Consider the following 26,830-nt stretch of genomic DNA (forward strand, 5'->3'; position numbering starts at 1 on the left):
TGGACCTAATACCACCGCAAAGCACTGTGAGGCTTTAGAGAGGTTTTATTCCCGGGCATCCTCATCTGAAAAATGAGGATAAAATGGGTTTCTGCCTCTAAGTGCAGTTGTGAAAATTTACCAAGTAGTGTGTAGAAAGGGCTGAGGGCAGAGTGTGGCGTCGGGAAAGTTTGGACTCTTGCCGTTACAACCTGCTCAGCGCTCTGCAGGCATTAGTTTGCTTGATCCTCAGATGGATCCTCCCAGCTAGGTATTCTACCATCTCCCTGGATTCAGTCCGTTTTCTATCAATAATTTCTCTTTTTTGAGAGCCTATTCTTATATCTTACAAGTCAAGGTGAAGAGTGCTTAAGTAACTTACCCAAGTCACATGAGGGACAGGGGCCAGAACTAAGATTCGAACCCAGGGCCACCTGACCCTCAAAGCCAAGCCCGTTCCTGTTCCAGCTGCCTCAGATGGGGCAGGGCCCTCAGATATCCCTTATTTCCCCCTACTCCCTGCCCCCATGTCACTATACATGCAGGGAATTTGACCCCAGTCTCCCAAACCCAACATGGGCCTTGGATCTGATGTCTCTGGTCCCCTCCCCACATCCATGCAGGACCCTGCCAAATTCTAGCAATTCCACTTGTTGACTCTGTAGTGTGTCCCGAGCTACCCCTGTCCTCCATCCCCAGAACCCTGCCCCAGTTCTGGCCTGGATTCTGTTGCTATGACAACGTAACATGGCATGACTGGGTCTCCCTTCTCCCCCTAACCGCCTCCCTGGCATATCCTCCCCTCCACAGCAGCAGAGTGATGTGTTTGCCCTGGACACAAATGGGACCTGGCTGGCCCCTCGCTGCCGGCTCAACTCCTGTTGGACACTGTCAAGGAATAGGAAGGAACAAGATGTGGGGGTTTGAGGTTTGAGAAGCAGTTCTGGATCTTTCCATGGACCCCCGAGTCACTTTCCTCACCTTTAAAAATCAGGGTAATAATAATAATGCTGATCTTGAAGGATGTGGTGCTGTCATTGTTCTGTTTTCGAGAATCAAGTAAGAAAACTCTCAATTGTGCAACACAATGCCCACGTCTGCAAGTATTATGAAAGAATCTCTCCCTTCTGCTTACAAAACAAAATCCAAATTCACCTTGAGCCTGAGTGTGGCCCTCAGGGTCCTCTACAATGGGGTTTCAGGCTCCCCTTTCCCCAGGACTGCTCCCTCCAAGTCCCCGCTGCCAGCATAACTGGACAACTTCTGGCGTTAGCACTCGCTGATGCCACCTTATCTCCCCTCCTTTGCTCATGCTGTGCCCTCTGACTCAAATCCTCTTCTTTCCTAACTGTACACGTCCAGGTAGGAATCTTCCTCCGCGGGCCAGCTCCAATGCCACCTCCTCCATGAAGCCCTCCAGGATATGACCTCAATTCCTGGGATTTTCCTTCTCAGAGGGAACCTCTCATTCTGTCTTGTATGGAAGCTAGTTATCTGTGAGGCCGTTCACTGAGCAAGCCTTCAACAAATCATGGCTGATTTATGCTGAGTGATTTGTGTGGACCTGTGTCCCAAGGAGGAGACTCCTAATCAACGCTATAGTGGTTACTTGCAGTTGATGCACACTTATCATTTTATCACCATCAATGAAACCTTGACAGTTCTACAAACCTTCACAGCCAATTCCTCATAAAGGCAATGAACTAAAAATTCCCAGCTCTGGAGACTCTTGTGGCTCTGGGTCTATGTCCTTTTTATTTTTTTTTTAAATCTGTGGTTTAATTTCCTCATTCAAAAAAAGAGGTATTTGGCTTGGGGCAGGGCATTGGTCCTTTGGGTCAGGTGATCTAAGAGGAGTGGCACCTGCTCTCATGTACCTACTTAGGGCTCTCTCTGAGCGGCCCTTAGGACCAGCTGGGGAGACCACCCATGGGGGTGCAGCCCACGCTCTGACCACCGGACTGCTTCTTCCATTCCCAGGAGAACTCTGTTCCTGGGCCACTTTCCCCCCTGGATGCTCTGCACCCTGCAAGGTACACTGGCTGCCAGTGGTGGGGTACAGGAGGGCAGCCAAGTTCAAGGGGAGGACAGGAAGATGTCTGGAGAGATGGGGAGAGCCTTCCTGGCTGGAATCCCCACCCCACAGTTACCCCAGGAGTCTCCGAGGTACCCCTGCCATCGGGGTTGGGGGGGAGGCTGGCCCAAGTCACACATGTTGGGGTCCAGGGTAACAATCTGAGCCAGGGCACAAGGAGCCAGCCAACTGCTTTGGAAGCAGCACGAAGCAGGCAAAGATTTCAAGACTCAAGGTTCTCCCTGTGACACTCGCTGGCAAGTTACTTCCCACGTTGGGCCTTGGTTCCCACATCAGAAACTGAGTGACACTGGCTCCTTCACAGGGATGTTGGCTAAGAGGCCAAGGGGGAGGAGGGGGGGCACTGCTCTGTGTGGCAGGATGGCCAGGGCCGAGATGGGGAGGGCCACCGTGCTTGTCCCGCTGGGCTTGGAGAAGGGCAGCTGCTGCAGCTGGAAGCACTCACCGCCCCCAAGCCGGGGTGCACAGGATGGGGCTGCCGAAATCATAACCACCGGCCCTGCCTTGCCTACCGTCCCCAGGACATCCCAGAGGCTGCTGAGTGGCGCTTAGTTCCCTCGGACTCTCTCACTGTCCCAACCCCACGGTGGGCCATCTGGACCCCTGGGAGGCCTAGTGGGGGCAGGAACCACCAGGTGGGCAGCAGATGGGGGCACGGAGGAAGGGACTGGACACCACCCCTCTGCCCTCAGTAGATTTTTGTGGAATGAGTGGGGCTCTCGGAATGAGCTGCCCACACTGACAGGGGTGCCGTGTGGGGTAGGAGTGCCTCCTCCTGCAGCAGAGGTGACTGGGTGGCCGCTCAGGGGGAGGGGTCCTGGCACAGGGCCGGTAGCCTCGCAGATAAGGAATCTGAGTTTCTGAAAGGGGGAGCGACTTGTGTTAAGAAAACAGCTTGCTTTCAGAAAGGGGAGCCGGAAGAGACAGTATTAGGGTGCTACGGCTTTTGTATTTATGTTGTCGTGACACACGACACCCCCTCCAGTCACCACCGTGAGTCATTCTCTCCTCCCGGGCCCTGAGGCCTCCGCTGTGGGGGAGGCGAGTGTTTCTGAGATTGCAGCACTAACCCCTGTTCTCCTGTGCTCACTTACTCTGGAGCCTGAGTAAGGAGTTGCTTGATCTCTCTGGGCCTCGGTTTCCCCAGGGACGTGGGAGAGGCCCTGGAAGAGTTCTGGGGTGGCGGGGGCTGGAAGGGAGGAAGGTGAGACCTGTGGAGCTGTCGGCAGACAGGTCAGGTTTTCAGGGACGCTCTGTGGGAAGGTGTGTGCACGCTTGGGTGTGTGTGCAAGTGTGCACACTGGCCTGCATCTCAGCGTGGAGCAGGGCCCGGCCGGGGAAGGAAGGACCACAGATGGGGGAGGGGAAGATCTACACGGCTCTGAGGTGCTGTAGGGGCGTGACAAGGGGACTTGGCGGCCCGGATCCCCAACAGAGGGAGAGCTGCTAACCCGGGCTGAAGCACACTTGCCCCTCAGGCCCCACACCAGGCAGCCCACACACAGCGGGTCTTCAGGCTTGGTTCTAAACCCCGGCCACACTTGGCCCCTCACCCCGCTCCACTTGTTCCCCAGCGCGCTTGCCCTCCAGGCCCCCACCTCCCACTCTCGTGTCCTGGGCCCCGCTCGCCCTGCACACCAGGCTTGCCCGGCCTCGGCTCCCCCCTGGAGCGGCTCCCCACAGAGGAGCAGCCGGGCTCCCCTCTGTGTACACAGCCTTGGGCCTCCTGAGGCATTTGAGCCCAGCCCTGGGATCCTCTCCTTCTAGAAATGGCTTCTCCGCATTCTCTCGGGCGCATGAGGGGTGTTATGAGTTGAATTGTGACCCCCACGCCGACTCATTCATGCAAGGCCTGACCCCCAGGACCTCAGAGTGCGGCTGTGTTTGGAGACAGGGCCTGCAAAGAGGGGATTAGAGTAAAACGAGGTCCCTAGGGTGGGGCCCAATCCAATATGACTGGTGTCCTTACAAGCAGAGGGGATCAAGACACGGACGAGCAGAGGGAAGGCCACGGGAAGATGCAGGGAGAAGGCGGCCATCTGCAGGGCAAGGAGAGAGGCCCCAGAGCAACCTGCCCTGCTGACCCTCTCGCCTCGGACTTCTAGCCTCCAGCACTGAGAAGCAAGTGTCTGTTGTTTTAGCCCTCCAGCCTGTGGCGCTTTGGGAGGGCCGCCCAAGCAGACTCACACAGGGAGTTGGCTATGTGTGCCCCTCACAGCCTCAGTTTCCCCAATGAGAGGAGACACCGTATCAGGGGAAAAAGATGGGCTGGGGTCGCACGGGTCTTGCACACAGGGATAATGATGGTGGCCGAGGCACTCCCAGCCCCTTCCTGACACCATACCTCGCATGTGACCCTTCCCAGCTGATCCGAGCAAGTTCCTTCCCACAACCCCGGAAGGCACACCCAGCTCTTTACAGCGTGGTAACTAAGAATGGGGTGCCTGTGGATGCCACAGCCCGCACTCCCATCCTCCTGGAATCCTCCCCCACAACCTCCCTGGGCCTGAATCTGCCCAGCCCCTTGGGGAGCACCAACCCAGGGCTGCTTCGGGGTTATGCTCAGCTGAAAGGCAGCAGCCTTCATTCTTTCTTGTTCCAGAAAGAGATGATGGCGTGAATAGAGGCTTCACTGGCCCTGTGTACAAGGGCATTGGACTGGACCCACTAGCACCCAAGAGAAGAAGACAGGAGACGGGGTGTGGGGTCCCCTCATCCTTCCATGCCTGGTCCTGGCACTGCCTCTCCCCACAGCTACCTGGATGGTACTTTGCTACTCCTTGGCTCTGTCCAGCCCCGGCCCCGACTGACCTGGAGCGTGGCCCTGGTGTGAGTGTGAGCTGCAAATGACCATCGAACTGTTTCCTCCGTCACTTCTGTGAATGCCCCCTGCAGGCAGGACGCCGGCCCACGTGCTCCTTCACCTGTGCAGAGACCTCTCAGGCCAACCCCAACACCAGAAGGCACCTACTTATTTATGCTTTTGCTTCTCCAGCTGGACTGGGATATGGGCAGACACTGGGTTCACGAATCTCCCTTCTACCCTCTTATAAGGCCTGGGGCACCTGCGCAGGCCAGAGGCCCTCCTTTCTCATCTCAGGCTGGCTGTTGGTTCTAGGAGCACAGCAGGGGCCTCTGGCCACCCCCACAAAACCTTCCCAATTTCTCTCCAGGCACACAGGCTAGCCCCCGTCCCCGCCCCCCAAACCGATTGAAAATATAATCTACATGGAGGCTAGAGCCAGGCAGCCTGGGAATGGGGGTGCCTCTGGCCATCTCCCTGCTTCTAATCAAGATCACATACCTCCTGCTTCTACCTCTAATTGTCCCAAAATTAAAACTAATCGCTGGCAAATCAGAAAAAAAAAGATTGTCATTAGCTTTGGTGAGTTTGAGGCTGAGGGACACGGCAGGGTGTGCTAGTAGGGCCTGAGGGTGCTGGGCTGTGCTGGGAGCGGGCTTGGTTACTCACGTGTGTGTGTGTGTGTGTGTGTGTGTGTGTGCATGTGCGCCTGCAAGGGCCACACCAGATGTCAGTGTCGGGGGATCCTTCGGCTGAACTTGCCTGAATGTAAGATTCAGTAGGAGCAAACAAAACAAGAGCAAACCGACTCTAGGGCTGGACCCAGGCTTAACACAATCCGAATCGCCAGGGGAGAGACCTGACCATCTGCATCTTTATCAAGCATCCCAGGCCTTGTTATCACAGGCTTTGGAAAACAACAGTGCTAAGCAGGAAGGGTTGGGAGACACTGAAGGTTGTGACTTGTATGACATAATTTGGTGTTGCTGACAGTGGATGATGAAGGACCCAGAGTCTAGAACAGTGTCTGGCATATACAAGCGCCAAATCTATGAATGGATGAAGGAATGAATGAGAGGCCGCAAGAGATACGGTTGCTGCAGGTGGCAAGGATCCTAGGGTCCATGTGTCCACTGTCAAGAGGTCAGGGATGGCCTTTGTGCAGTGACAGCCCCCCCACCCCCAGCTCAAACCTCTAGGCCCACAGCAGGGGTGGGACTTCGGGGAAAATATCTCTGGCCCAGGAGAGCTTCAGGGAAGGAAGCTTCCCTCTGAGGGTGCCTGGAAGAGGGCTCTGGCCAGGAGGAGGGGTGCCTGGGTTCCAGTCCTGCTCTTCCTTGGCTAATGGGTTAGATCTCACCAGGGCAAGCATGCCATTTCTGAGGCCCCATTTCCCCATCAGCAAAACGGGGAATCATCAACCAATATACCAGGTACCATGGAGCCGGGTGCCAAAGTGAGGCTGAGTGAAGTTTTTTGTTTTTGTGTTTTAAATTAGTGATATCAGTATTAGCAAGGGTTTTAAGGAATGGGACATCCGCACACCCTACTTACTGTCAGAGGGTACACTAGACAATTTTCTAGACAGCACTTTCAAAATATGCTTTAAAGGCCTTGACACTGTTCATGCTCCTTGTCCCAGGGACTCCCCTTTGGGAATCCCGTACGTAGACATCAGCTCAAAGATTTATGTAAAAAGATATTCACTGTGATGTTACATTTATTAGTAAAAAATTAGAAACACCTAAATGGCCAAAAGCAGGGTATGGTTAAATAAAAGCAAATGCTTAAGAATGGATGTGCGCAGCCATTACAGATCTAGTTTTCAAAAAAAATATTGACTCCAATGGGAACATACTCACAAAATAGTTTGAACTAAACAAAGAAGGGTGTAAAACTGGCTATACGGTGTGATACCAATTTTACATAAAAAGATGTAGACATTGGGAGGAAAGACATCAAAATGCTAATGGTGGTTATATCTGGGGGGTGGGGATTATGGGTGATTGTTATTTTTTACTTTAGACTTTGATGTATTTTCCAGTTGTCTGCAATGAACATGTATTGCTTGTAAAATTAGAAAGGAAACAATAAATGTCATTAAAAATGAAGGAAAGTGTTTGAAGCTATTCCAAGATTTTTTGTAAAGGAAATTGGGGAAAAAAAGAAAGAAAAGAAAGAAAGAACCTGTGTGGTTGGGGGGCCACACAAACCCCCTCTCAGATCCCAGCTTTGACACTTCCTCGCTGTGTGAACTTAGGTAAGTTACTTAACCTCTCTGGGCCTCAATTTCCACACCTGTAAAATGAGGATCCTAGAACGTATTTCATAACGTTGTCAGTATTAAATAAGCAAATTGCTGGTACAGAGTCAGTGCTCAGTGTTCATTTGTTTATTCATTCAACACTTATTGGTTATTTCATTCTGAGGAGAGAAGTGCTGACCTGCTTTTCTCTAGCACTTGATGCATTGTTTAGCTCACAGCAGGTCGTCTGTCAGTGTCTCTTAAGTTAAAAAGGTCAAGTACAGAGATGATAGGTGTGTGGAGCAGAGCGTCCCAGGGAGCTCAAAAGTGGCACAAGGCTGGAAGGAGTACTAGTTTTGGGGGGGCCCTGAAATACACCTCCGGCAAATCTGCTGTGTGACCTCAGGCGGTGTCCTCCCTTCTCTGGGCCTCATCAAGGAGAAGCGGATAGTCCCTGCCCTGCCTGCTGCATGGGTGACCTAGGCGTGGACAGGTGCCATGTGTGCAGGAGTCTGGTGGGTTCTGGACCAAGCCGGGGTCAGCGGGATAAAGGGGAGGTGACAGCTGGGCCCAGTGGGCCCCGAACACTGCCCTCCCCTATCTGCTAGGACAGGGCTTCCACATCCTGGGAAATAGTTTGGGTCTTGCACAAAGATGCTGGGCCCAGGGAGCCAGCAGGGGATTAAACCCAGCCCCAGGCTCTGTTCATCAAGCCCAGCGCCTAGTGCAGAAATGCTTGTCTTTCTCCGAGTTGACAAAGATGCCATATAGGCTGGTCCATAGAGGTATGTCCCCACCCAAGGCTGGGGCTGCCCTAAACCACCTCTTTGAGGAGGAGCCCAGCATAGGAATGGGGGCCTCCCTGAGGTCTGGGGCCTGGGCTGTCCACCCTCCCCCTGAGCCCCACTGTTCCTCCCTCCCCCACTTTGCTATACCCCTTCCCAAGGCAGCTTTGTCAGGGTGGGGCTGTCCCCCTCTCAACCCTCACACTGAGGCTCCGTGTGCCTGGAGCCTTGGCTGGTCTGGGAGCAGCCAGTGTGGATGAGAACTAACCACTCCCGTCGTGGGTCATGGAGGGTGGGCTGGAAGCAATCGAAGCTTCCAGAAGCCCATAGCCCCCAGGTGGCTCTTGCTCTCCTCCTTGGAGGCTGTAAATCCTGGGGAGGTGGCTTCCCTGTACTGTCACACCCCCTGCGACACCTGGCTGGAACAAGCTTGGGGAGGGGCCAGTGGGAGGGGCACCTGTCCCCCTCTCTGCCTCAATTCCCCAAGGCCTGCTCACCGCAGGAGCACCAGTGATGGGCCACCAGGTCACCTCCTGCATCTACCGGGGAACTCCCTCTTAGCTGCAGGGACGGCAGGGTCCCTACCCCAAAACGGAGGGTCAGGAAGGCTCCCCTCAGATGGGCTCTGCCACTCATCAGCTGTGTGAGCTTGGGCGAGCAGCAGCTGAGCATGCCTCTTCCTCAGTTTCCTAAACTGTCCCAGGGGGTGAAAAGGAAATGCACGTGTTGTAAGATGACCCATAAGCCCTTCAGCCAGGCCTGGCACACAGTCAGCCTTTTTAAATGTCAGCTTTTGTTTGGGAGTTACTGTCCTCGTCACGGAACGGAACCCATACAGCCTCCTGAGTCATGGCCCAGGGATCCCCCGAAACCCAGCGACCGGCTCCCCTCCTTGCTGTGTCTGAGCCTTCTGCTGCTTTGACTGGGGGTGACCAGCCTGCTGCGAGGTTGCTTCCTTTATCCCTGGCCCCCAGCACAGAGCCATGAACAAATTAATGACCAGGGGTGCTGAGAGGTCGTGCCTGCTGCTGCACACGCATGCACACATGCAAACACACTGGGTCTGTACCAGGGGGTCCTGGGCAGGTCGTGCCTGCTGCTGCACACGCATGCACACATGCACACACACTGGGTCTGTACCGGGGGCCCTGGGAGGTCGTGTCTGCTGATGCACGTGTGCGCGCGCACACACACACACACGCACACGTACACAGGATCTGTACGCATCTTCCCCTTGCAGGCACCTGCCCTACCCCTGTCCTGGGACAGCTAACCCAACTGGGCCACTCCTTTTGCTCCCTCAGCCTCAAATCCTTCCCTCCACCAGATGTGACCCATCATCTTCAAGAATCAGGAAGGAAATCAGAGAGACGCAGGTGGAAGAATGGAGGGGAGGAGGACCCACTGGTGAAGGAGAGAAAGAACCAAGCTCAGCTAAGTCAGGGGCTAGGAGCTAAGTCGGGGGCTTCCCAAGGGCCCAAAGGAGGGCCAGGGCCCCAGGGGTTCAGGCAGCCACAACCCCCAAGGTGCTGCCACTGGGAGGGCCCTGCTTGCTGGCCCTGACCACCTGGTCCTTCTCCAGGGCACCTGAAACCAGGAAGGAAAGAGCTGCTCAGTACGCAGCACAGCAGATCGGAGACCTACTGGAGCCAGGGCTCTTGTGTCCTGGCTCCCTGCTGGCCCCAGGGCCACCTTCCTGCCAGCCCCGGAGCCTCGGAGCCAGAGGGAAGCGACTCCAGGAATGGTTTCCTGGTCCTGAGAGCCTGGCTGGGCCCACTCCCTCCCTCCCCCTTCAGCCTCTGCTCTCTCTCTGTGGGATGCTGTAAGCTACACCAGTGAGGCCAGAGGGTACAGAGTCTGTGGGCCCATGAAGAGAGGGAGGGGGAGAAAGGAAAGCCCAGGAGGGGGTGAGACAGACCTCCTGGGGGAGTCAGGATGGTGACCCTGGGCTGGAGGAACCTGAGCACAGAGGCAGGGTTCCTGGGCTGGGCAAGTCCAGGAGAGGAGGGGTTATCAGCTTCAGGGACAGAAGCTCTGTCCCTTCCAGAATGCGCAGTGGCCCTGGCCCCCGTCCAAGTGCCTGCTCTGGGGGCCTGCCCTTCGGAGCTGTGAGTGTGTGTCTGTCAGTCTGTCTGCATCTGTGAACTCAGGATGGGGACCAGAGGCTCAAACAGGCTGGTGAAGACAAGGAGGCTTTGTGTTTCCAGGCAAGCATCCCTCACCCCTGGGGAACAGCTCTTTTACTGATTTCTGAAAATCCAGAGGGGACCCCATCCTCACCTCTGCCCCCTGCCACAACTCTCAGGGCGAGGGCAAACCTCAGTCTGACCAGCTGTAATGGGCCTGATGAGAGGTCCCCTTTGTGGTAGAAAGGGCTGGGAGGGGGGCTCCGGGGTGGAGGAAGAGGGGTGGGGGGATCATATGTGGTCAGGTCTGGAGACTCCTAGTGGCCGTGAGGCTCAGAACAAAAGGAAACTACTGGAGTAGCCCCTGGTACTCGGCTGCCCTGTCCACCTCGGGCCGTGTGAGATGGAGGAACTCCCCACCTACACCCCCCAGAACCCCAACTCGCTCCAAACACCACTGTTTCTGGGATTTCAGGAAGACCACAGGTGCATGGGGGAATAGGGCAAAGGAGTCCCACTGCTGTGCTCATGGGAGGGGGCTTTTGCAGACAGACCCCTGCTCTGCCAGTCGGGTCCTCAGGCCTCGAGCAGGGAGGAGGGAGGGGAGGGCAGCTAGAAGCAGGGCGCCCTCCAGGGAAGCAGGCCTGAGGGAGGCGGGCCCCCACAAGGTCACACCCTACACTAGAACTGCCCCTGCCCAGGGCCTGGAAACCCAGGCTTGACCTCCTCGGCTGGCCGACCTGCCCAGACCTCTGCTTCTGGCTCCCAGGAGGGCTGCGGAGGGGGCACAGTGGAAATGAGGCAAGGGTGAGGAAGCCCGGGGTGGGTGGGGCGGGAGGCGGTGGTTGGGAAAAGGAGAGAGAGAGCTAGAGTCAGGAGAGAAGAGGGGAGGTAGAGAAAGAAACCAGGAGAAGGAGAAGGGGGGGAGGGAGGAACACCTCAGCCTGGCAGGTGCCGGGTGGGGGAGAATGGAAGGATGGGGCAGGGAGGTGGGCAGAGGGCAGCAGTGGGGTACACGGGCCACCCAGCCTGGGAGCTGCAGCAGGAGCTGCGGGGGAGGGGCTGCTCTCCGAGTTACACTAAATGACTAATGTGCATTATCCTAATTATAGCGGAGCAAGCTGAGCCTTCCCACTGGCGCAGCCGCCTGCATCTCCTAATAAACAATTAGCCGCAAACAACAGAAAAAGAAAGAGTGTATGCGCATGTGCATGTGTACATGTGCGTGTGCGTGTGTGTGTCTCCAGGATGTGTCTCCCTGCCCTGGGTGGGGGTGGGTTTGGAGCTGGGCCTTGGGAGGGGGCAGGCTTGGGGACAGCAGAGAACTCCATCACCCCTGCAGCCCACTCCATCCCAGTCTGGGGGTCAGGGCTGCAGAGCACAGAAGGGCCACGAAGGGCAGGGCAAGCTCCTGGGGGGCCCGGCTCATCCTTAGAGGCTGCTTATGGAGTGCAAGCACTGGGCTAAGTGTGTCACTCCTGTCCCCACAATAAATCCAGGAAATAACATCTCTCTTTCTGCCAATGAAGGAAACACAGCTCAGAGAGGCTAAGAGGCTTGCCCCAGGCCCCAATCAGGCCTCCTGATTTCCCTGGCCCCGGCCTCACTTCCTGGGAGTACTGGGACCTGGAAGTTGAGGACCCGGTGTATGGACTGACTGAGCTGTGTTTCCAGAGCCGCTCTGGTGGAGGGTACTATTATGAACGCAGGACTTGAGGCTCATCCGCAGTGCATGTGTACGCGAACCATCTCTGATGTTCTGACAACAGTCCCGAGAGGTGGATTTTCCTCCGATCCCGTTTTCAGGGAGGCCTAGTGACAGGAAGGTAATCTGTTCACAGTCCCAGAGATTTCATGGCAGAACAGGGTTCGGAAGTCAGACTCCGGGGTGGGGCATCTGCTGGGGCAGCATGGCTGGGCCCAGGGAGCCAAAGTCCAGAGTTTCTAGTTGGGGAGGAGAGAGCCACCCACCGAGGGGCAGAGCACATTCCAAGCCAGTCTGGGCATCCGGACCTGGAGGAGGAGCCCAAGATGGTCCTAAGGCTGAGCCTTGGCTGGGTTTCCCTGACTCAGTTACAAACTATCTAGGGCCTTCCCTAGGGAGTCTTTGGTGGCCCCCAGCTTGGGGCCTTGGGAACTGGGAGGTTGGGGAGGGAGGCCCCTTCTTGAGCTAGCCCCTGGGCTGGAATATATGTGTGTACTGGATGTGGGGCAAATTTGGGGACCAGGGCATTTGCCACCTGCACACCTTGCACTCCCTGCAAGGAGTGACTTGGGCCTCAGTTTACCACTTGCAGATGAGTAGTCTGACCCATCTGTCTTGGTTTGTTTGGTGTCATGGGTTTCATACCAACAGCCCCTCAGTCCTGGGCAAACTGACAGAGCCGGTCACCTTAAGAACTCCTTCTAACCCTCTAACCTTCTAAACATCTAACCATCCCTTCCTGCTCTGCCCCATAGGGTAGTGACAGGGCCGAGACAGAAGAACGACAAAGTGTGCAGGGCGACTGCAGGGCCTGGGCCAGTTTCCCACGGGTGGGTGGGGTGGAGGGTGGGAGCCTTGGGTGATGGTATCTGCCTACCAGTTGGGGGGAGATCAAGCCACTTAATCTTTGGGCCTCAAATCCCTCACCCACAAAATGGGGCCAACAAAACCCACCTATATATGGGTGTGGTGAAGAATAGATATGGGAATCCATACTGAATGTTCTCACGGACCCCAGCTCTGGGGTGCCCCCCATCGCCCCCGTGGAACCCTCCTGATCTGCTCTGCCCCACCCTAACTGCCCCTCAAAGCCTAGGCCCTCTTGTACCTGGTTTCTCTTGGTGCCACACTGACTGACTGATGGGCAGTCGTCTAGTTGAGGCTCCATGGGCATTTCTAATCCAGAGCAGGTCAGGGGTCTTCAAGATTCTCTGATTGGAACCACTCACTTTACAGGTGAGGAGACTGAGGTTCAGAGAAGACAAAAACCCTGCCCAGGTCTCAGAGCTCCCGCCTCCCCCATGGACCACGCAGCCTCATTGCAGCCCATTCCTCCTCCTTGTGGGATGCTTTCTATCCTGCTCCCCGGACCAACATTCTCAGGAGTGTTTCATTCCTACAGTGCCCTGCGTTGTGCGTCCCTACCTGCTCTTGAGTCATCTCCCACTCCCCACTTCATACACTTGGGTCTGGGCCACCGAGCGGCAGAGCACATTCCAAGCCAGTCTGGGCATGAGAGCCATGCTCTCTGCCTCTGTGCCTTTGCAATTCTGTTCCCCCTGCCTGCGATGCTGTTCCCCACGCACTCTGCTTGGTAGGTGTCGCTTGTCCTTTGACTTCTCCCGAGTGTCACCTCCTCTATGATGCCCTCCTTGACCACCCCCAAGGCTGGGTTAGGCACTTCTGAGCTGCTTGCCTCCCACATTCTGCGTTTTTCTCTGTATGGCGACTGTCATTTTCCAGGTTTTGCTTTCTCTCAGACTGAAGCCTTGCTGAGGGCAGTGCCTTTCACCTTGAAGCCTGACTGCCCAATACTCAATAAAGCACTCAATAAAGATATTCAACAAGTATTTACTCAGCCCCTATTCTGCTCAAGACCCTGCTGGGAACTGCCAGGGAGACAGAGATAAAGAAGATAGTTTCTGCCTGTAAGGAATTTACCAGCTAACAGGGAGGCCAGACAGGTATATAAATAACCATGCTAAAAGGTAGGAAGTGCTGCGAGGCTCAGGGGGAGCCAGATGCCCTGGGGGGAGGAGGAGGGACAGAGTGGCAGGGCTTCCTAGAAGAATGGGAGAAATGGATCAACTAAGGAGTGTGATGGGATCCAGCGGGGTCGGGGGGCTTCCAGGCAGAGCGAGCAGGGTGGCAAATGGGGCCAGGGATCAAGGTAGCTCTGGGCTGGGTGGCATGAAACAGGGAGCTGGGGAGGATGGCACGGTGACAGTGGTGGGGAAAGGCCTTGGGCGCCAGATGGAGGAATCTGGGGATTTTATCCCAGGGGTTTTCTAGCTGTATTCCCTGGAGCCCTGGGGCACTGCAGATGGTCTGAGGCCCTACAAGGCCCAGGGTGGCCCAAGGAGGGGGGTGCTATAGGGGTCCTCAGCAGCTTTTGTAGTCAGGGATTTTCACAGAGGCTTTCACATGCGTAATAGCTTTTAAAAGTTCATCCATCATGCCGAGGGTGATGGGGAGCCACTAGGGTTCTGGAGCAGGGCAGTGATGCCATGAGGTGGTGCCTGGCCTTATTTCCCAGCCCCCTCCCATACACCCTGCCCCCAACATAGGCTCAGGACAGCAGGGCAAAAGCAGGGGACCTGGATGAAGCTGCCGCTCTGAGGGGCTGATACATGGCATAAGAAGCAAGCGCTACAATGTAAAGAATTTCCCGAGCTTATGTTACTGCAACAACATGTCAAGTGAGCCTGAGCTCCAGGCATCCTCAGGCGAAGGGGCCAGACCCCCGGCAGGCACCTGCCCTGGCCCCCAGCTCACCCAACAGCCCCCTCTGCTCCTAACGGCCTTTTTCTTCCTCCTTTCCCGCCCGGTCCCTGTCCCCAGTCTACTCGACACCAGCCCCGCCTGCTCTGTCTCTTGTGCCCCTGATGGGAGGGCAGGAGGACTGAGCACAGGGCCTTTCCCATCCACACCTGGAATGTGCTCTCCCCTCGACTCCTTCAGGAAGCCTGCGTGGGCTGCTGTAAAGCAAGACTGGTTGAGGAACTCCTATTGCTCATGTGGAGGAGCCTGAGTTGAGGGTGACTGAGAGACTGAGTCCACACTCGGTGGAAGAAGAGAGCCGTAAATGCTGAACTATGTCTGCTGTGAGGGCTGGATGGGGATACAGTGGCCCCTGCATCCGTCTTTAGTGTCCTGACCCTCCTGACTCCAAGCCCTGAGATGGGGTATTCAACGAGACATTTTGAGCTTCCTTACAGCCCTCAGATTCCAGAAGAGGCCACACAAGAGCAGATGACATCTTTTCCATGCGAAGGCCACCTGCTCCCCGATGTCTGTGGAAGAGATGCGCCCTAAGGCGTCTGGGGTCCTAATGCCGCCAGTGGTTCTCCGGGCGCAGTGACTCTGGTCCTCCTTTCTGAGAGGAAGCGACAAGAAGGCAGACAACAGACTCCCATTCTCAAAAGTCCTTTGCTCACTCCAACTTGGGGGCGACTGTGAAGTCCCGCTCTGAAGGTCAAAGTTTGAACTTGCTGAGTGCAGATGTGCTAACCGCTGACTCCATCTCAGGGCGCGGGATAAACAACGATGATGGCAACAGTGCCATTCACGGAGCCCTTCTGTGTGCCAAGAGCTTTAGGCACCCTTCCTTCCATCCTCCCACGGGGGCACGTGTCCATTATCCCAGGGTTATACAGGAGGACACTAGGCCTAACCATGCCCAAGGTCATGGCTAATAGATGATGAGTCCGGAATTCAAACCCAGGTCTGACTAGCACCAGAGCATCTCAAGATGTCCTGGGGAAGAGATCTGTCTGTTGCCCCAGGAGGCGGGAAGGTTAGGACACCTCCCAAGGACAACCATGATTCCCTGACCCGAAAACCTGTCACCTCGTACCCTTGTCTGCCTCCCCTGTGGTCTGCGGTCCCTTGGGCATGAGGACAGACTCTCATCTCATCTCTGTATCCCCAGGCCCCAGCAGACATGTACGTTTTCCTAAATATTGGACTAAGATTAATGAGTGGAATTTTGGGGCAGGCAGACTTGGAACTAAAAATGAGTTGGTAATTTCTTGGGGTCCGAGCTGCCTAGCAACAGAAGGGACGGCCTTGTGGGGGTAGTGAACTCCCCATCCCTGGAAGGAACCCAGCCACCTGAGGCTGACGATCTCCCACAGGGGCTTCTGCGCAGGCAGAGGGTTGGCCTGGAGGACCTCCCAACCATGAGATTTTGTGAGGCTACCGTTCTTAGGAACTGCGTCTACTGTGTAAAGCTGGAGGAAGAGAGGAAGGAGTAAGGGAAAGGAGGAGAGAGGGAAGGGCTGAATGGGAGAGGCAGAGTGGGGAGGGGTCCTTCGGGCAGGGCAGGTGTAGCCAGGGAGGGCAGCTGGAGAAATTCAAGCAGTCATGTCTCTGCTCTTTAGGGGAGGTCATGGGATTGGGATGGCACACTGCCCCCAACCCCAGGTAGTCCAGTCCCTCCCTCTCTCCAGGGAACACAAGCACAAATGCAGGGTATGAGCCTGGGTCCCATGTCTCCCTGGGCACATCCTCTCTCGTCCCTGGGCCTCAGTTTCTATGCCTGTGATCTCTGGGACCCTTTCCAGCTCTGAGCCCGGCTCACTTTCTCCCTGGGTGGCAGACGGAATGGTTGGTCTCGGTTCTTCACTGCCCTGTACCCAGCCATAGCCTTGTGTAGGTGGGGTCGACTTCCCCACCTCCTGATTTGGAGTTTGGCCATGGCACTTGCTTTAGCTAATGAGATTCCAGCAAATGAAACACACACAGAGACTTGAAACATGCTTGCACCGTTGGGTCTTTTCACCATGAGAAGAATATGCCTTAAGTAGCACCTGGTCCAAAGAGGATGCGAGAAACATGGAGGGACCAGCGCCCGAACAGCAGCTTGGGAGTCCAGCCGGCCAAGCCCAGTGCAGAATAGCCAAACCCCAGATACCAAACTCACGAGAAAGAGGCACCCCTCGATATAGAGGGGAGTAGTCTGTTATGCGGCCTGATCGTGGCAGGAGCTGACTGCTAATTGTTCCTAGCTGCATGGAATCCTGATGCTGACAAGGGGCTTTGAAAGGTTGTCTCAGCCCTTCTTCTGCCAGTTGACAAGCCCACAGCTTACTGGAGGCACAGGGCAGTCTCCCATCTGTCTGCAGCCTAGGTGGGACAGCAGGACACGGTCAGGCTGCCCTGAGGCTAGGGGTGTATTTGGGGGAGGCTGGCGCCTCATCCAGGCTGGCTCTGGATGACAAGGGAAGGGCCTCCATAGGAGCTTGCCTGGAAGGGGCAACCCTTCCTGTCCCAGGTAGCCATTGAGATGGGGGTGCCGAGCTCACCTGACCCCCTTATTCTAAAAAGAAATACCTTCGCAGGGCCCAGCGGTGAAGAGCCACATAGTTCCGGCACTGGGCTGAACCTCACTCATCATATGGTTCATGCTCAGAGGGCCCCAATTGCCCGTGTGACAGTCAGGAACAAGGGACCTGAGTCTGCTCACTTAGGACTTCGTGGCCGATTACATACGGAAGTGCAAGCAGCTCGTCAGGCAGCGAGGACAGGCACATCCCTCTCAGTGCTGCCCACGCACGCATGACCCCTCCAGGCTTGCCCCACTTTTCTGGGTAGTTCTGGGCAACGGGGTTGCCAGCAGTGGGGGTCTGCAGCTCAAGTTTGGAAGAAACCTGGCTTTGAATCCCAGCCCCGCTTTTCTCCAGCTGTGTGACCTTGAGCAAGCTGCTCAACCTTGCTGAGCCTCAGCCACCTGTCCGTTAAAGGGCTGACAGCAGTAATGGATGCTTCACGGGCCTGCTGTGAAGATAGGAGGGTATGATGCAGGCTCTGTGCATGGCGCCCAGCAGATATGTGCTCAGTAATAAATGCTAGCAATTGCTATTAATAATAAATCACTCTCATTAGACTTAGGACTTTATCTTCCTGAAAATGCATTTGTTCCTTTATTCAGTCCTTCAAAGGCTTTCTGCGTGCCAGGTAGGGGAGAGAGAGGTCACCATTGGACTCTGAGGGGGACAGACCCACAGGTAGCTAACTTGGCTGCTAAGGGTGTATAGGGCAGGGAATCATGGGGTCCGCCTGGGAGGCTCAGCAGGCCCCTCCACTGGGGCACGTGAGTAGGATTTTGCCAGGAAGAGCCAGGGCTGGGTGGGTGAGCACGGTGACATGGGACACTTGGGATGTGGTGAGTTCAGGCACCAATGGCCATCTGGGTGGGGGGAGTACCCCGAGAGCATGTGTTTAGCGGGAGAGGGCAGAGAGGTGGGTGAAGGCACAGGAGAATGGGCGAGGCCAGATCAGGGCTCTGGATGCCACCGTGAGGAGCTTGGAGGATTCCATCCTATACCTGGGCAGTGGGAGAGGGAGGCTGGTAAAGGCAGGAGCGCGGTGGTGACATGGTCAGATTTTCATGTTGAAAACAGACCCCCTGGACACAGGATGCAGTTGCGGTGGTCCGGGGGAGAGACACGGGGCCCAAGTGGGGTGGTGACGGTGAGGAAGCAGAGGACCCTTCCTGAGAAGCCACTGTGAAGCCCAGACTCAAGGGCCCATCTGTCTGAGCCTGGTCCCAGCTCCACAGCCCAGCTGCTGTGTGGCCTTGGGCAAATTACCACCCTCTCTGGACCTGCTTCCTTGTCTGCAAAGTGGAGACAGTACTGGTACCCACCAGGGTTGTTGGGAGGATTCAATGAGTTAATATGTGCAAACCCCTTAGAAAAAATGCCAGGTCATGAGTAAGCACCAGCAGGTGCTCTGTCTCTCTCTGTCACTTTATAGCAGCATTGCCAACCAGACCCAGGCCAGGTGAGGGAGGAAGGAGGTGGGAGAGGGAGAGGTCTAGATGGGCACTTTGCCCACTTTGGCCTCCGGGTGGAAGGAGGGCAGCTCCACTGAGGGAGGCAAGGCTCAGCGGGGTGACCGGGCCCGGTGGGTGACAGAAGTGAGGAAGCCGTGCCATATCCCGAGCAGACGTGGCTGGGTGGCTGGGTCTGGCGCCCAGGGCTCTGAGCGTGGCTGAGACGGCTGAGGGGGAGGACTGCCCCCAGGGCACATGGCTGAGAGGGCCGGGGGTGGGGGGAAGGAGAGGAGCTGCAAGGAGGCTGAGAAGGAGGGGTTGGGAGGGGGGCGGTGCATGGGGACGCCCAGGGGAGAGAGCTGGCCAGAAGAGGACAGCGCCACAGATCACACCCAGGGAAGGAATGGCCCCTGCGGGCTCCCTCCAAGGTCGGGGCCAAAGTCCACTCAGCATCACCACCCACGTCGCCCTGTGTCCCCTGTCCAACGGATGCCTATGTAGGAGCAGGCACGGCACACACCCTCCCTGTCCACGGCACCTCCCACAGTGTGGCGGTTTAGTTAATATGACCAGGAAGGCACCACTTGGCTAAGCCTGGGAGTCCTCAGCTGGCTTCCATGGAGCACATCTGCATGCGTGCTGGCCGCTGAGCTGTATCTTCCCTTGTGACCTCTCTGGGCCTCGGTCTCTCTCCCAGGAATGATAGCAAGGAGCTAAGTGGCCCCTCCCTGGGCCCCTTCCAGCCCTGACAACCTCTGCCCCAAGGCCACAGGTGGTCTGTGGGTCTGTCACTCCAGCCTCCTGCCCTGGGGGCCCCCGACACCCACAGACTGGGCAATCTGAGGTCCCTCACATCCGAGAGGCCACCCTGGCTTATCCTCAGAGGGAGTGTCCCAGGAGAGGACACCTGGGAGGTGAGGGTCTCCTGCATTCGTCACTGTCCTGCACCCTGACCCTCACCCACCCTACTTCCTGTCAGCCAAGATGCAGCCCCAAAGAGCACTTCCCAGAAGAGCTTAGCACCAAGAAACTACCTCTGGGCCCCACACAGGCCAGCTGGTCTACCTCCATCCCTGGTAAGCCAGGCCTAGGCTAGGGGACAGGTCTCACAGGAAGAGCTCCTCGGGAGGCCATGTCCCCACGTGGCCCTGCACAGCTGCCTCTGGTGTTCTGCACCAGCACTTCTGGGGCGTCTCCCGAGAGGTGACTCTCTTCTCTCTGCAGACGGTTCACTTACTTCGGCCCACTTGGACCTGCTTCCCCATCTTCTGCCCTTGGCGTAAGCGAGTCTGGTCACGAGGCGGATGAAGAAAGCCATGTGGTAGGGTCTCCAAGGGAAGCTCAACTCATTCCATGGTGGACGCTGACCCTGTGTGTGGCCTGCTTCGAGATTCTCTTCTCCTGCCCACCTCCCCCAGAAACCAGTGCCCTGGGCGATGCCCTCCCTGCCCTGAGTGTTAAGCCCAGATTGAGTCCATGGGGAGGAAATCTGAGCCATAGTGGCTTTCAGGAGACGTGTGAAGGCATGGAAGAGAGAAGGGCTCCTTCCCCTCCACCCCCCACCCCTTCTCGGATGACTTGTCAAATGTGAGAGCTGTAGGGCCCTAGCCCAACTTCCTCTCCAGGTCCGGAGTTGGGTAAACTGAGGCCCAGAGGAGTGAAGGGGCCTGTCTCAGCTCCCACAACTCAGGATAGATGGAGCTACGTGTTGGTCTGGGGACCCTCGCCTCAAGTGCTGCTACCCCCACTCCTCTTGTGGGTGAGGCCAGGCCCACGTACTCACAGGGCCCAGCTTCCGAGCAGCACTGTTGTCCCTTCCAGAAGATGGCTGTTCTCTCCGTGGCTGGGCGGCCAAGCAGAGGCAGCTGGCTTTTCTCTGGAGACATGGATTTTTGTCCCCACCTCCCTTTTCTGGTGGACGGTGGAGCCTGATAGAGTGGGGAAGTGGTTTCCAAACCGTGTTCCTTGGCACCTCTTGGGGGCACGACCGAGCGCCTTTGGGAAACTGTAAGGTCCAAATGGTGTGGGGAGAGGGGCGCGGGACCAGGCTCCGAATGCCAGGCGCAGATCCTTCTATTCCGCTAACTTGGAGCCATCTCCTCCCTGGAGGACCCCTAATTGCTCATCTCTGGAGCAGGGATTAACCCTGCCTGACCTACCTTATGGGGCAATTGCAGGGGTGACAGCTGTGGAGGCCCTCAGGAAGCGCACTGGGAGGGGTCACAAGGTTCAGGACTGTCCCTGAGCCTGGGGCTTTGGGATGGGGGTGGGAGAAAGAGGCCAGGGCACTGCGTCCTCCTTCCCTCCGCACTGCTTCCTCCCTTGGAAGCCCCAGAGGGACCACAGCCATTACAGAGAAGGGACTTCAAGTCGACAAAGACAAATTGGCTTAATTGACCCAAATTAGCAGCAGGGAGGGCCTTGATGGCCCAGCTGCTGGTACATTTAATCACTGTCACCCTGTGTGGTCAGGGATGGGCCCCCTCCCCCAAGGCCATCAGGGTCACCTCCCCTCTGAATGGCCGCCTCTCTGGAGTCCTCTGGCAGCAGGAAGTAGGGCTGGGACTTTGGGGACAAAGACAGCTTTCGGCCAGAGGTCGGAACACCCTGCAGAGCTGAGCCCGGCACTCAGGAGAGACACCCTGGTCTGGGATGGGGCCGCCTCAGGAGCTGGGGGGCCGTCTCAAGGCCCTCAGTCTGAGTTCTGTGGCTGCCCTTTGCGGCTGACTGGCCCACAGACGGACCATCATCCCTCCCCTGAGATGCTGCCCCACTCCTGCACTCTAGAGCCTCAGCGGAGGGAGGGCGCTGGCCAGACCTCTGGACCAGCCTCTTCTCTGTCAGTTGTCCCCCGCATTCCTTAATGACCCTGGGATGATGGTCAAGTCGGGGTCTCCTGCAAACCTCCAGAAGGTTGAGCCAGAGCCCTCCTTGGTGTCTGGTGACACCCTTCCCAGGACTCTGGTCAGCTGTTACTGCCCAAATCCTGTGTCCTGAGAAGGCAGTAAGGACACTCCTCCCCACCCCAGCCCCCTTCAGGTTTCTGCCTGCTCCCTGGTGGGGACCGTCCACTCTCTCTTCCCACAGCAAATACTGTTAGACACCCACTGTGAGCTGGGCCTGGGCTGGACCTCCAGGTCAGGGGGGGTCCCGTGACCTCATGGCCTCCCTCTCCCAGCTCCCCATCTCCAGCTGCACCTTTTTTTCTGCTTGGAATCTCTGATCTGCCAGAGCTGTCCTTGCATGCCCTGTGGAGGCCGTGTGTGCAAAGGACCCTGACGTCTGTGTCCTTCACAGCTGCGTCCCAGGCCCCAGCTCTGCCCTGGCCACTCTAACCCCTGGCCCTCTGCCTGCCCCGGACACCTCAGCCCTTCTCTGGCTTCTCTCCTCAACTGCCACTCAGCCCCCCCCCTCTGATTCCTCTCTGCCATCTCCACAGATGCCCCACAGAGTTCAATCCGGGTATTCAGGTCCCAACTCAGCACAGGCCCCAAGGGTTGGGACCATGTTTGGCTCACTGGGAGTGGAACATTCTCTCCCTCTCCCTCCCTCCCTCTCTCTCTCTCTCTCTCACACACACACACACACACACACACTCCAACTGATAGACGGGCTGCTTATCAAAGTGCCCCGGAAATTCGGTATTAGGACCTGGAAGTACATTCCAACGCCTTCCTCCACAGAGCAAGTGTTACCAACAGCAGTTCTGTTCCCCCAGGCTAGCCCACCAAACGGAGGTTGCCTATAATGTGTCCAAAAGATATTTATTGGGCACCTACTAGGTGTCTCATGAAACTGAACAGCGGTTCTAACAGTGTCCCCTTGAGTTCTGCACCCTGAAACAGAGGACTATGTGAGAGAATGAGAAGACAAAAAAAACAAAACCAAGTCTCTCTTAAAAATCACTTAAAAATAGGACAGGCCTGTCCTTCCTATCACCTTCTCTATCCCCTTCCTCCTTCCGAGGGCCTCCAGCCTCTGGACCCCAGGGCCTCCAAGTCCCCTCTGCATAGGACCCCAGCATGGCGGCAGCCCCCCTGGGCTCATCCCGGTTCTAGAAGCTTTATAAGATGCAGGTTCCCAGGCCCCTCCCCAGCCACACAGGTCAGCAGGTCTGGGCGGGTCCTAGAAGGGGACACCTGCCTACTACCAGCCCTCCTGTCTTGTTCTAGTACTGCGTCTCAAGGATCACCTGGGAGCCCATGCCGTACCCCAGACCAGTGGCTTCAGAATCACTAGGGCTGGGACCCAAGGCACAAGCAGATTTTTAAAAAACTCCTGAATGTGTGGCCAAGATTCAGAAGTGCTGTCGGAGTTGTTCTATTTCTCTGTCTCCCCTTTCCCTACACCTGAACCCCCAGACACCATAACTCACACCTGCCCCCTCCCCCTTCTCACTCCCGTGTCTTCTGGGGACCCACGTCCCTGCCTCGATGGTGACACTTAATTCCATACACCCGGAGTCAGACCAAGCAAGTGTCTGCGGGACCTGGGATGAGGAGTCCACATCTTGCGGCAATCAAGTTTGGCTGAATGGGATCCCGGAGGCTGGAGGCCAAAGGCTGTGTTTAGGCCTGGACAGGATTGCCCTGCATCTCTCCCAGCTGGGGGGTCCAGGGTCCTGTGGGTTACCACTTCCTCAGCCCCGGAAACCCTGCACTGCTGGGCCAGGGCCGGGGTCCCCAGCCTGGGTCCCACAAGCTCATGACGAGTGCAGGCTCACAAACCCAAATTGGTGGAAGGTGATTTCACATTTGCAACAATTACTCACTTAATTGGGTTCCAATTAAATTGGAGAGGAAGCGCAGGGCTGTGTCTGTGTTTATTCTCCTCCTTTCTCCTTCTGTACATCAAAGAAAGGGCAGGGAGGGTGACAAACGGGCTTTATTCCATCTGGAACAATCCGCATCCTGTCAGGGGCAGGCAGGGCTGTCCTGGGGCCCCACCTGCCGCCTTCTGAGCAGCTCTCATGCCTGCATTTCTCATCAGAAGCTGGACTCATTCAAGGGTCCTGGGGGGGCTGGGTGCCCAGGCAGGAGCCAAGTCTTCTCATGGGCTTCACCCCCACCAGGGGGGCTGAATGTGGACCCAGGGGATCAGGGGCAGGGAGGTGGAGCGACTGCCCCCAGTTGAGCAGCACTATCCAGGCAGAGTGGATGGGGCCTCAGAGATGGATTAAGGAGACCCTGGGCTTGCCAGCTGGGCTCACTAGGGTGTCTCCAGGGCCATCCCAGGGTGACAGGGGAAGGTGGGGCAGATGAGCCCTCAGGGAGACACCTCTACTCTCCATTTAACCCATAGCTCTTTGACCTACATCATCTATTAACTGTATTATATGTAATTTATGTAATATATATTATATATTATGTATTTCCCTGGCCAGAAAAGAAAATTACTGATTGAGTCCAATTCTGTCACATCTTAGAAAGGGAAACTGAGGCCCAGAAGGGGGAAGAGACTTGTTCAAGTCCGTGCCACCATTTTAGGGCCTAGTTTGTTAGGATCAAGGTCTTCTGGTCCTGATCTCAGTTCCCCGTGGCCAAGAGATGGTCAGGGCAGCGGGGGGAGGGGGGAGGGGGGACTTGTGGAGAGGTTGTGGAGTGAAGGATGGCCAGGCCAGGGTCTCGTGGAAGCACCTCCCTCCTGCCTCTGACCTCTGCTCCCCAAGAGGGCCCCCTCTGTGGTCCACACTGCAAAGAGGCCAGGAGGTCATGATGGTGACCAGGGGCTGAGGCTGGGCTCATGTCCCCAGGGGGTGCTAGCTCATCCCCTCTGGCTGGATACCCTACCCCCAGGAGAACCAGGCTTGTGCCTGGGGGCCCTGGTCACAGGAGGACCTCAAAGGGGCCAAATATGCGGAAAGACACCTACCTCGCCAGTGTCTGGTGCACAGGAGATATTTAGGAAAGCTTTATACAATGAATGAATGAATGAATGCTTGATTGAGTCATGGAAATGGAGCCCAGTCTAGGAATCAGGGCCTAAGCTCCTAATGTGGGGTGAAGGAAATGAGGCTCTACAAAGAAGTGGTTGCAGAACAAAGGAAGTTAGCCCTGCCCAGAGAGAAGCCCCTGCTTGATGGGGCAGGCACAATCTCTCCTGGGAAAGCCTCTCATCTGATGAGAGAGGCACTGTCTTCTCTGGAGGAGTCCCAGACTGATGAGGGAGGCACAACTTCACCCTGGGAGAGTCCCCAGCCTGGTGGGGGAAGGAAGAATGTCCCTGTCCTGGGGAGCTCCCTGTCTGATGGGGGATGCACCTGACTTGGGCGGCCTCCTGCCTGAGGGAGGAGGCAAAGCCTGGTCTATGAGGCTGTGGTACCTCTTCCTGGGTTAAGGGGCAGAGAGAGGGCTCTGTGTCTGGGTGCCGGGCAGGAAGGAGCTGGGAGCGGGGACCAGGCAGGAGGAGAGCCATCCACATTCTGGTCAGGCAGCCACTCGCTGAGTTATTATTATTTCTTTTTTTTTTTTTTTTTTTTGAGCTACTTAGAGCAATTTAAAGAAATCATTTAGGGGCCATTTAGGGAGAAGAGAAAAGATGAAGACTTTTAAAGGCAGGGCCCGGGGATGGTTTTATGCAGATCAGCTTTGCAGGGCTGCCAAGGAGAATCTGGATTCTGAGGGGTGTGGAGAAGGGGAGGGGGCCTGCAGGGTTTCTGCTCTGACAAATCTCCCGCTGGGGTCCCAAGGCAGCAGCCCGGGACCGAGGAAAGGGATGGGTGTGGAGCATATGTTGGGCAGAGGGCTGAGACACATGAGGATGGAAGCCAGCACCAGTGGATGAACCAGTCACTTTGTGCCTTGGTTTCCCCTTTGGTAACTGGGGCATCTGCATGGGTGAGTTGACGGCCCTGGGACCAAGCTGAACAGGGATGACACTTCCTCTATGATATTGGGGCGATATCACAGGGGGCCCTTGGACCTGGAGCTGCAGACTCAGGAGCTAGGGCCCAGCGGGAGTGGAAGGCACAGTGTCCAGAGAAGAGGCAGACTTCCCCATCTGTGACCTGGGCCCGTCACTTCTCCCTTCTGATCCCCTCCTCATCCGTGTAATGGGGATCAGGATCGCCCATTTCACAGGTTGGGCTTACCTGTGATAAGGTGATAGAGTGTGTGCTAGCCATTTTTGAGCTGCCCAGGGCACCATGCTCCTTGGTCTTGGCGGGGAATGGTGGCAAACATCAGGGGTGAGAGCCTGTCCTTTGAATACCCCCTCCTCCTGCCCACCCTCCAGACAGGAGAAATTGCTCTTCGAGGGCTGAACAGGGACCTAAGTGACCTACGCTGGGCTGGGACCAAAGGCCTGAACCCGATGCCTGGGGAATGCAGGTCACTTGCGTGTGTATCCATGTGTGGGTGTGTGATGCGGCAGCAAGAGAAGCAGGGAGGGTGGGTGGAGGGAAAATAAGAAAATGGGTCACACATTTAGCAAAGCCTTCCCCACAGTTCACATTTCACGCTGTTTGTGATGTGATTATTGGAGATGGAATCTGGTTACTCCGTGTAAACCTCGTGCCTGCTGAGACAGATCCCCCAGATACAGCCGCTGTGGAAGCTGGATGTGGCAGGGGTACCCAGATCTGTGACCAACTGGCTTCCTCCAGCGATGGTTGGCCTTGCTGCCCCCTCACCCACCTCCAACACCCTCATGCAAGACCTCTGAAGACACATGACAAGCCCACTGGGCCGGGCATCAGGACCCCGGGTCTTAGGTGTGGCTTTGCCGTGCCCCATCGCTGCGTAATCTGTCCCTTTCTGGACCTTCGTGTTCTTATCTTTCAAAATAGGGATGGCTCAAGAATGAGAGGGGGGCCTGAAGCTCCCATCTAGCTCCCCTGACCCAAGGCGCTCTGACTTTAAGTATCTTGCTGCACTGAGCGGCCCCTGTGTGCCACGGTGCAGAAAGGATTTTAGAGGGCACCAGCTTTCAGTACGCTCATCAAGCATGGATGGCGCGCCAGCCGCAGGGAGGGCGCTATGCACGGGGATCCCCGCTGTCCGCCTTCCCTCCGGCCAGAACTTCAGTAGCGAGGGTAATAATCTATCTATCTAATAATCTATCTGCCCAGCATCCAGACAGAGCCGGGGCTGTCACATGCACCAGCTCCTGGAAGCCCCGTGACCTCAGGTATAGGTGCTGTTTGCAAGGAGGTTCCTTCGCCGCTAGCTGGACTCTCTCCAGCACTCGGCAGGAGCCGGTTGGGCGCGGCTGGGGACAGAATGGCCACCCCTGCTGCCACTGGGGCTCAGCTCACCAGTTCACAGAGACTTGGGCACTGATTGTTGCAAAATGACAGGGCACCGCAGCCGCCCCT

General features: G+C 56.5%; 1 protein-coding gene across 1 annotated transcript in view; it reads right to left on the reverse strand.

Moving 5' to 3' along the window:
- TMEM132E (transmembrane protein 132E) overlaps positions 1-26,249 on the reverse strand; it is a 39,123-nt gene extending 12,874 nt beyond the window's left edge. The window contains exon 1 of the mRNA XM_081805983.1: positions 26,147-26,249. Within this exon, the coding sequence (XP_081662109.1) occupies positions 26,147-26,249 (103 nt within the window). The remainder of the gene's footprint in view (positions 1-26,146) is intronic.
- Between the last annotated feature and the right edge of the window lie 581 nt (positions 26,250-26,830).

The sequence above is a fragment of the Leptonychotes weddellii genome, chromosome 15 (assembly GCF_054177405.1).
Source record: "Leptonychotes weddellii isolate Sample4059 chromosome 15, ASM5417740v2, whole genome shotgun sequence".
In the NCBI taxonomy this organism is placed as follows: domain Eukaryota; kingdom Metazoa; phylum Chordata; class Mammalia; order Carnivora; family Phocidae; genus Leptonychotes; species Leptonychotes weddellii.